Source organism: Phoenix dactylifera, unplaced genomic scaffold (assembly GCF_009389715.1).
Source record: "Phoenix dactylifera cultivar Barhee BC4 unplaced genomic scaffold, palm_55x_up_171113_PBpolish2nd_filt_p 000643F, whole genome shotgun sequence".
In the NCBI taxonomy this organism is placed as follows: Eukaryota; Viridiplantae; Streptophyta; class Magnoliopsida; order Arecales; family Arecaceae; genus Phoenix; species Phoenix dactylifera.
The window spans coordinates 69286-79258 of record NW_024068034.1 but is presented as its reverse complement, the minus strand read 5'-3'; the positions used below and the strand labels follow the sequence as shown (position 1 = coordinate 79258).

General features: G+C 39.6%; 1 protein-coding gene across 2 annotated transcripts; it reads right to left on the bottom strand.

The window, feature by feature from the left end:
• Positions 1–4092: 4092 nt before the first annotated feature.
• LOC103721427 (polyubiquitin) lies at positions 4093–6928 on the bottom strand. 2 transcript variants are annotated; one of them, XM_039119852.1, is made up of 3 exons: positions 6777–6928; positions 5136–5694; positions 4093–4907 (listed from the first exon to the last, which is right to left on the bottom strand). In XM_039119852.1, exons 2-3 carry the CDS (start codon positions 5692–5694, stop codon positions 4321–4323), a joined length of 1146 nt encoding a protein of 381 aa, XP_038975780.1. In that variant the 5' UTR covers positions 6777–6928; the 3' UTR covers positions 4093–4320. The 2 variants fall into 2 exon arrangements, with proteins under 2 accessions (XP_038975780.1, XP_038975779.1); XM_039119851.1 differs by having other exon boundaries at positions 4093–5694.
• Between the last annotated feature and the right edge of the window lie 3045 nt (positions 6929–9973).

Below are 9973 nucleotides of genomic sequence, written 5' to 3'. Positions count from 1 at the left end.
CGACTCGACCCTTTAGACCTAATCTGACCTAATTTAAAGGATCCATGAGGCTGAGTCGGGTTCTAAACTTAGACCAGTTTTATTTTTCGAGTTAGATTTCAGTTACTAAATACTCATCCTATCTGTTTTATTTTTGGTGCAATTTTGGGTTTTCTATCCTACGACTCGACCCGAGCCTGATATACTGCTAGAGCCTGCTGGGGTGCTTAACGGTCTCTAACTCTCTATTCCTTTAATTTTTTCTTGTGTTTGAGAATGAGAGGAATGGAAGAAACTATTTTTGTGTACTATCGAATGACATGAAGTTTCTATTAAGGGCTCGTTTGGTTCGCAGGAAGCATTTTTACTTATAAGAATATGATTTCTGGAAAGCATATTCCTAGGAAGAGGATACCTGAAAAAGTACTTTTGGCATGTTTGGTTGGCCATGGAAAAGTGACGGATTTCCAGAGTGCTTATGTTTAGTTGACCATCCACTTTCTTGGAAAAGTTATATGTAATTCCTATTATACCCTTAATAAAAATTAGATCTTAAATGCTTTGGATGAAATAAGGATAGCTGAAGGGTCTTTTTTGGAAAAAAAATATTTCGATTTCCGGCTCACGGGAAAGTAAGTTTCTCATGTTTCTTATAGAAAAGACTTTTCCATAAAATGTGGGAATCATATTCCCATGGGAATACAACTTTTCCATTTCTCTCATTTGAAAACTCCAACCAAACAAGAGACATCTCTTTACTTTTTCGTTGACCATACTTTTCCCCCTTCTTTTCTCGCAAACTAAACGAGCCCCAGGGCTTAGGTTGATTACATTAAATGGAAACACTATTTCCTAAGAAGAAAGTTCAGACTAATGAAGACAAAATAGAATATAATTTTGCCATGTAGAAGAAGATGAATTCATGATGAGTCCTTTATAGCAATTGAACTTTGTCATATGTTATTATCAAAACTACTTTCTTTATCTTGGCCTATATATACATTTCTTGCGATATGTTTAGAAAAAATAGTAGTATATGCATTCTAAAAAATTCATGGATTATCACTGCTGCGTAAAAAGGATTAACATACATGCAATTCTTTTCTACTCAAAAAAAATATTGCATATATGAACAAAAAAAAATTTCTCGTAGCTAATAAGGTTGAGCCTATTATTATTAGGTTAGTTTGTAATGGCATCAATTCTCGATACTTAGAAACTTTCACTTATATAGTCCTGCATAACCTATTCTCTATAGTTTTCACTCATTGCAAAAGAAACAAAACATAGGAACTGATATGCATAGGGATCCACCTGGACTCGATCCGGATCTAATCTAAATTCGATCCGAATCCGATTTTTTTTGAGTTGGGACTGAGTTATACATGGACCCAATCCGACCCGAATAACTCATTGGATCAAAAATTTTAGCCAGAGCTGATCCGATCTTCTATTGGATTAGGCTTGGGCCAACATTAGGACTCAAATAAAAAATTGGATTGGGTTAGGGTCACTTGTAACCTGGTCCATTCGGACCTAGAAATGATCAGAAAACACGTGCTTCTCGTCCACTCATTAAACAGGGCCCCACTTGATGCTTCTGAAAAAATCCCATCAGGCGCGGCAGCTTCAGAGCCTTTCAAATCTCCAACAGCTTTAAGGGGTCCCACTTCATCGCATTGGGTTGTGGGTTTGGATTCCACGTGGTGGACCTCACTTTGTTCCTTATCCGGAATTAAGCGCCCAAAGCCTCTTTTTTTTACCGTGGCTCGGTCTCAGCGAGACCAGTCAAACCGATCACGTGACTCCTGACGGATCTTTTACAGAGCCAAGGAATCCCGAGCCACGCCCGGATCATGAGTGGTGTGTAAGGGTGAAGATAATGTCGGATCAGGTCGGGTCTATAGCCTGACCTGATTCCCTATTAGAATTCTAATGTTAGGCCAAGATCTAATTTTGTAGAATATCGGATCAGATCAGGTTGGGACTGTAGCCTAAATTGGACCCAAGAGGTCATTTGGGTCTAGTTGGGTTCAGGTATAACCTAGTCCCAACTAAAAAAAATCAATTCAGATCAGATCTAAATAGGGTATGGGTTGGACTTGTTTCTATACAACAAACAAAATGTAATTATTATGTTATCAGTTCATGAGTTATAAGTCTTGCAAATGCTAATGCATCAGAAGAGAGAAAACCCATCATTCTTATGGCTTTTGGGTTGCACCGAAAAAGTTTCACCGTTCAATAGAAAAAGAATTAGAGACTAAAAACCAGAAAAGCTAATTTTTGATCTTGGACAACTCGAGCATGACATCAAAAATCATATGCCAACTCAATGCCTAAGGCTTCAAGGCTAGGCTTTTAATGATGGATTAGGGCTTACAAATCTCTTGGGATTACACAACAGTTAGGAGTATGGTGCAAATAAGTGGATTGCAATTTGCTATACTTCTATCACTACTAAAAGATGAAGCATTAGGGTTATTCGATTTACAATTTCCTTGAGGTTGCTTTGCTTCTATCTAAAGGAGAACGAAGGAAGATGGAGAAGTGCAAGGTAGGCCTTCATCTTATATAATACTTGGAAGATCATTGTGGAGGGTAGGATCTAGGGTTTGAAGCATGCCAGCATGGTGGAGGAGAGGGATCCGCCATGAGAGAGGCTAAACCACTTGAGTGGTGGAAGCATGCCGAGTGGTGGAACTTGGAAGAGGAGGATAACTCGAGAATTGTCATGAAAGCTCGAACCAATAGATATCGTCCAACAGTAAGATCGATCGATTTCCACAGTGGAAGGGGATATTGGGTGGTGGAAGAGGCTCTGGGATTTGGGGTTAAGGGAATTGGAAGAGTTAAGATCGACTTAACATCTCCCCTTCCCTTCGAGTTAACGGGTATACCGGGTTCATGTCAAGTAATAGATCAAATGACCCAAATTAGGCCCAAATAACAATTATGTATAGAGTATGGTCATAATTCAATAAACCAGACTATGATTGGAATGCAAAATGGGTATAGATTTGGAATTTGACCCGGCCCTACAGATCTTTAGATTGGTCCATGTAGAGTTTTAAGTAGATTAGGTTGGATCAGGTTATGGGTCAACCTAACCCATTTACAGCCTTAGGAAAAATATTTAATCAGTATTTTTATGAAAAAGGGGTGGATTCTGTGCTACATCCCAACTCCCATGTCCTTCGCACTCTTTCTTCTTTTACTTTGTCATTTTCGCCCATCCCTCTCCTATCTTCTCGGATCTCCACCGTATCTACGCCAATAATCCGTTGTTATTTTCGCCAATCCCTCTCCTATTTTTTTGGATCTCTACTGTATCTCCGCCAATCTACGCTTTCTTTCATCCTTCATCATCTTCTTTATTTCCAGTGAGAATTGTCTGAGCATCGTGAGATGCAGCAACAGAGTATCTTGATTCAATCTCATTTCCTATGTTTATAAAAAATAAGCATTTTTTTTCATGTCTTTGAGAAGATTTCGGGTAAAAATTGTTTTGTTCTGTTCTAACGGGGGAAAGATTATTTTTATATTAAATTCTTTTTTAAAATTTTTTGAAGCCATGATAAATTATTTATGTGAAAGATCGCTATCAGTATTTGATAATCGGTGTTCTCATACGGCCCGTGCTTTATTGAAAAGGAGATGATGTTTACTTATACGAAAGAATTTTATTACATAAAAGAGACAATGTCTACCTGAATTTTTTGATACCGCTTTTCTTGCTGTCTACCTGCATTCCACAAACGGATCTGCTTTGCAAAGTTGTGACTTCAAATTTGATATAAAACTTGCTTTATAGATTAGTCTTTTTTTGCTGGATTCAATTCGGCTAAAGAGCTCATATCTTTTCCTTCATATTTTCATGATTGGTAACATTTTATGTGATTTTCATTTTTTCTATGCTTCAAGGTGGCCATCCCCAAGAAGCTAAAGCCAGGCTAAGATATTGGGCCCAAGCAGTTGCATGCAGCTGATGGAGCATCCTTGATTTAGTTTTTGATCAAGAGAAACAGATTTTCATATGATTAAGCCTTGGCCTGACACACTGTGGATCCTAATCAAAAATACTGATACTAAACTTAAAATAGCGCAAGAAAAGATTATAGATACTAGACGGTCACATTTTTATTATCAAACTTAGGCGCACATAACTATTGAAGAAGCAAACGAACGAGGAGACGGTCGAAGGCACGACCACATTAAGCCGGCACACGACAATCACTTAAAACGGGACACATATTAGACGACACTTAAAACGGACGGACACCGACACAATGGACCGACACAACGACAATGACGAGAACCACGAGATCAACAGCCGACGATTCACATCCCACCGCGGAGGCGGAGCACCAGATGGAGGGTGGACTCCTTCTGAATATTGTAGTCGGCGAGCGTCCTGCCGTCCTCAAGCTGCTTCCCGGCGAAGATCAGCCTCTGCTGGTCCGGCGGAATCCCCTCCTTGTCCTGGATCTTCGCCTTCACATTATCAATGGTATCCGAACTCTCCACTTCGAGGGTGATCGTCTTTCCCGTAAGGGTCTTCACAAATATTTGCATCCCTCCACGAAGGCGGAGAACCAGGTGGAGAGTGGACTCCTTTTGGATGTTATAATCGGCGAGGGTGCGGCCGTCCTCGAGTTGCTTGCCGGCGAAGATCAGGCGCTGCTGGTCCGGGGGGATGCCTTCCTTATCCTGGATCTTGGCCTTGACGTTGTCGATCGTGTCCGAGCTCTCGACCTCCAAGGTGATCGTCTTGCCGGTGAGGGTCTTGACAAAGATTTGCATGCCTCCACGGAGACGGAGGACAAGGTGGAGGGTGGACTCTTTCTGAATGTTATAATCGGCGAGGGTGCGGCCGTCCTCGAGCTGCTTGCCGGCGAAGATTAGGCGCTGCTGGTCCGGGGGGATGCCTTCCTTGTCCTGGATCTTGGCCTTGACGTTGTCGATCGTGTCCGAGCTCTCGACCTCCAAGGTGATCGTCTTGCCGGTGAGGGTCTTGACGAAGATTTGCATGCCTCCACGGAGACGGAGGACAAGGTGGAGGGTGGACTCCTTCTGAATGTTATAGTCAGCGAGGGTGCGGCCGTCTTCGAGCTGCTTGCCGGCGAAGATCAGGCGCTGCTGGTCCGGAGGAATACCTTCCTTATCCTGGATCTTGGCCTTGACGTTGTCGATCGTGTCCGAGCTCTCGACCTCCAAGGTGATCGTCTTGCCGGTGAGGGTCTTGACGAAAATTTGCATGCCTCCACGGAGACGGAGGACAAGGTGGAGGGTGGACTCCTTCTGGATGTTATAGTCGGCGAGGGTGCGGCCGTCCTCGAGCTGCTTGCCGGCGAAGATCAGGCGCTGCTGGTCCGGGGGGATGCCTTCCTTATCCTGGATCTTGGCCTTGACGTTGTCGATCGTGTCCGAGCTCTCGACCTCCAAGGTGATCGTCTTGCCTGTGAGGGTCTTGACGAAGATTTGCATGCCTCCACGGAGACGGAGGACAAGGTGGAGGGTGGACTCCTTCTGAATGTTATAGTCGGCGAGGGTGCGGCCGTCCTCGAGCTGCTTGCCGGCGAAGATCAGACGCTGCTGGTCCGGAGGGATGCCCTCTTTGTCCTGGATCTTAGCCTTGACGTTGTCGATTGTGTCCGAGGACTCGACCTCCAAAGTGATGGTCTTGCCTGTGAGGGTCTTGACGAAGATCTGCATCTGTTGCAGGAGGGAAGGGAAAAAAATTAAGTATCAGAGGATGTCCTAACAACAACAAAGAAGAAAACACCAATAGATCGGCAGATGGTTGAGCCGATGAGTAGATCGGTCCATAGGGAAGGGGATCAAGTGAAGAACGAAGGATCGAAAGAGAACAAATAAAAAAACCGAGAGTTATGAAGAGAACCAGATCATATAGTCTCGATTTCTTTCAGATCTACTCAAAAACCTAGAAAGATCTGCATCTGTGGCAGGAGAGAAGGAAAAAAATTCAGCATCAGAGGATGTTCTAACAACAACAAAGAAGAAGGGGCCAAGAGATCGGCTGATGGTTGAGCCGATGTGTAGGTCGGTCCATAGGGCAAGGGGATCAAGTAAAGAACGAAGGATCGGAACAGAACAAATAAAAAAAACCGAGAGCTATGAAGAGAACCAGATCATATAGTCTGAAATTTCTTCAGATCTAATCAAAAACCAAGAAAGATCTGCATCTGTTGCAGGAGGGAAGGAAAAAAAATGAAGCATCAGAGGATATTCTAACAACAACAAAGAAGAAGGGTCCAATAGATCGGCTGATGGTTGAGCCGATGTGTAGATCGGTCCATAGGGCAAGGGGATCAAGTAAAGAACGAAGGATCGAAACAGAACAAATCAAAAAAACCGAGAGTTATGAAGAGAACCAGATCATATAGTCTGGAATTTCTTCAGATCTAATCAAAAACCAAGAAAGATCTGCATCTGTTGCAGGAGGGAAGGAAAAAAAATGAAGCATCAGAGGATATTCTAACAACAACAAAGAAGAAGGGGCCAATGGATCGGCAGATGGTTGAGCCGATGAGTAGATCGGTCCATAGGGCAAGGGGATCAAGTGAAGAACGAAGGAACGAAAGAGAATAAATCAAAAAACCGAGAGTTATCGAGAAAGCCAGATCATATAGTCTGGAATTTTTTCAGATCAAATCAAAAACGTAGAAAGAAATAGATTCCGCTGATAGAACTATCAGATCTGGAGGATACAAACCAAGAAAAAAAAAACTTCATCTAAAAAAAAAAAAAATAGAGAGAAAAGATGGAGGACATACCTTGAGAGATTAGCCTAGGACTCTTTCCTTTCGGTCTAGAGAAATGGGATGCAAGGGGAAGCGGAGGAGGGGCCATATTTATAGCTGAGATTGCCGACTAGGTTCAACGAATTGGGACGGCCGACGAAACCACCAAGAAAAGTAATACCAATTAGTCGAACACGGACGCGCTCAAAGCTGTAAAGACGTGCCCTGCACGAAAGAGGTTAATTATTTTTTTTTCCTCTTTATTTTGTTTGGATTGTGTGGACGCGCCGAGAGATACTGACGAGATTAGCTGTGAGTAGGTCATCAATAGTGTTAACAGCCGTTTAGAGGCTGTATGTTAATTTAGCAATTTACACAAGAGGGGCACGTGACCAGAAGGAACTTGATGAACGGCTGCGATATGGCAATCAGTATGATCGTTATAAGCATCGAACGGTACACTGACACCAAAAGGATGACAGCATAAAAATTAAATCGAGTACTGCTTATTAAAGTTTTATTCAAAATAGTTTATACTTAAGCGTGATTCGGGCCAAACCTGAGTCCACGAGATCAGGCCCAGCCCACGACCCTAACTTGGGCCCAGTGTATAGTCTGTACCGTTACTAGCTAGGCCTGAGAACAAGACGAAGTAGGGGCCACTCGTCCCCGGACCTGATTTCCACAGCAGGATCGTAGTCCTTCGTTCATCTCCTTGCGCTTTGGCCACTCGCAAGGTATGCCCTTTTCTCTTCTTGTCTTGTTTTTTGAACTCTTTTTGTGGTAACAATTCCTCTATTCAGTGGCCTAGTTCCTCTCCTTGTGCTCTGGCCAGTCGCCAGGGATGCCATTTTCTCTTCTTATCTCATTCTCCGAACTCTTTTTGTGACAACCATTCCTCTATTCAATGGCCCGAGGCTTCGCTTGGCTTTACTTGATCTCAAATTTGGCGTATCATGAGCCTTTTCGTGGTCCATCAATTGTTTGACAATTGTGTGAACGTGTATGATTTTTCCATTTTGATTAAAAATCTGCATTAGTGTTGCTAGGTTATAATTTTTAAGGTTTTTTTTTTGGCATAAATACCCTTATAAAAATTCAAATTTGCGTGAATACCCTCTTTAAATTTATATTTATTTCTGTGCCCTCATAAAACACTATTTTTGAACAAATACTCCTAATATAACGGTTCTTCTAACACCATTAATAAAAACCATATTTATTTTAATTAAAAATAAAATAGATTGCGAAATTATTTTTTTGTTTTTCATCGCGATCGCCTTATAAATATTTCTTTTTGCACATCTACTCATTAAAGATATTTTAGTCATTTTAATTTAAAATCATTAATTTTTTAATGACATTAAATGGCGTGGATACAAATGTAAAAATAAGGATAAAAATGGACAGAATAGCAAAATAAATATTCTACGAAGGTCTACATGAAAATATCAATTTTTAGGAGGGTATTCATGCAAAATTTGATATTTAGGAGGGTATTCATACAAAAAATTCTAATTTTTATAAATCAATGATGCAGCAAGATGTTTTACTTCTAGTCCCCACGTTCCCTAGCCATTAGGTTAACATTTCTCATGTGACACCGAGCTGATTCAGTTGTTTATCTTCTTTAGGTGCATTGGTCAGTTATATAAAGCTTGGTGTATAATAATTGAATTTGACCTCTTAGTCCACTCTTTCGTTAAATTTTAATACTGAGATTATTCTATGTTTAATGGCTAACTCTGACATACATGCACACATATGTGTATGATGGCTACATCAATATAGTGTCTTTGTGTACCGGATTCGAATTCAGGTCAATTTTTTTTGGAACCTAACAGGATTGCAAATTTAATATCCTCGAGACATTTTTAAAATATCTAGTTGGATACAGTTGCCGTTGAAATCCAGCCCAATTTTGATGCTGACTAAACTGGACAGTTGTGGAAGATACATAGTTACCTGTTCGGGCCAGTAAGATCGGCCCGAGCTTGTTGCTGATCTCTGAAATAAAAGAGATGGATGATCGTTGTTGCACTTGGATAGAGGCTTCTGTGCAGGATCAAATATGTGACAGCAAAAATATGAAAGTCCATTTGTCGGAGAGTGTACGACGAAGAATCCTCCAATGCCTAAGGCCCTATTTGGGGGAGCTTTTGGAGGGCCAAAAAGCACTTTCTGGCCATCCAAAAGTACTTTTAGACAAAAAAGGGTGTTTGGTAAAATTTCTGAAAAGCTGTTTCAGCTTTTGCGGAAAGCTGAAAATAGGTTTTGGAAAGCTGTCATTTTACCAAAAAGTACCCTCATTTAAAAATCCTTTTTTCCTCCCAAAGTGGCCCATCCACCGCCTCTTCCTCTTCGGGAAGGAGGAAGAAGAAAGAAGAGAAGGAAAAGAAAAGAAAAGAAAAAGGAAAAAAAAAGAAAAGAAAAGAAAAAGAAAAGAAGAAAAGGAAATGAAAAAAAATAGAGAAGATAAAATAAATAAATAAATAAATAAAAATATTAGTAATTGTTTAATCAATTTTATCATCTAGCTAGAAAATTTGTTAGGGAGATAAATGGTCATCAGAAGAGTAAAAATTAATTTACGCTAATAATTAAAATTTTATATTTTTATTATTGTATTATACTATAAATATAATATAATATTGTATCATAATACATTAATATGTTATGTTAAATAATTTAATATTATATTATATTATGAAAAATTAATTTATGCTAATAATTATAATATTTTATACCTTTATTATGTATTATACTATAAATATAATATTATATTACATTATATCATAATATATTAATATATTATGTTAAATAATTTAATATTATGTTATATTATGAAAAATTAATTTATGCTCATATTTTTGATGATCTTGGAAATCGTGAGGTGCCCTTTTGGGCGGCGGCGGCCGCCCACGTGCGTCCACCTTGGCTCTCTTCCGTCGAGACTGCCGCTGGCTAACTGCAAATGGTCATCAGAAGAATGAAAAATGAATTTACACTAATAATTATAATATTTTATACATTATTATTTATTATACTATAAATATAATATTATATTACATTATACCATAATAAATTAATATGTTATGTTAAATAATTTAATATTATATTAAATTATTATTCTATAGTACACAGTGTTATAGTACTATATTATAATAATATTATATTATATTATATTAATATTATACTATATCATATTTTTATGTATTAATACATATTAT

What these genes read in the sequence shown, in the direction of transcription:
- LOC103721427 (XM_039119851.1), bottom strand. Translation starts at nt 5,694, where the DNA reads ATGCAGATCTTCGTCAAGACCCTCACAGGCAAGACCATCACTTTGGAG.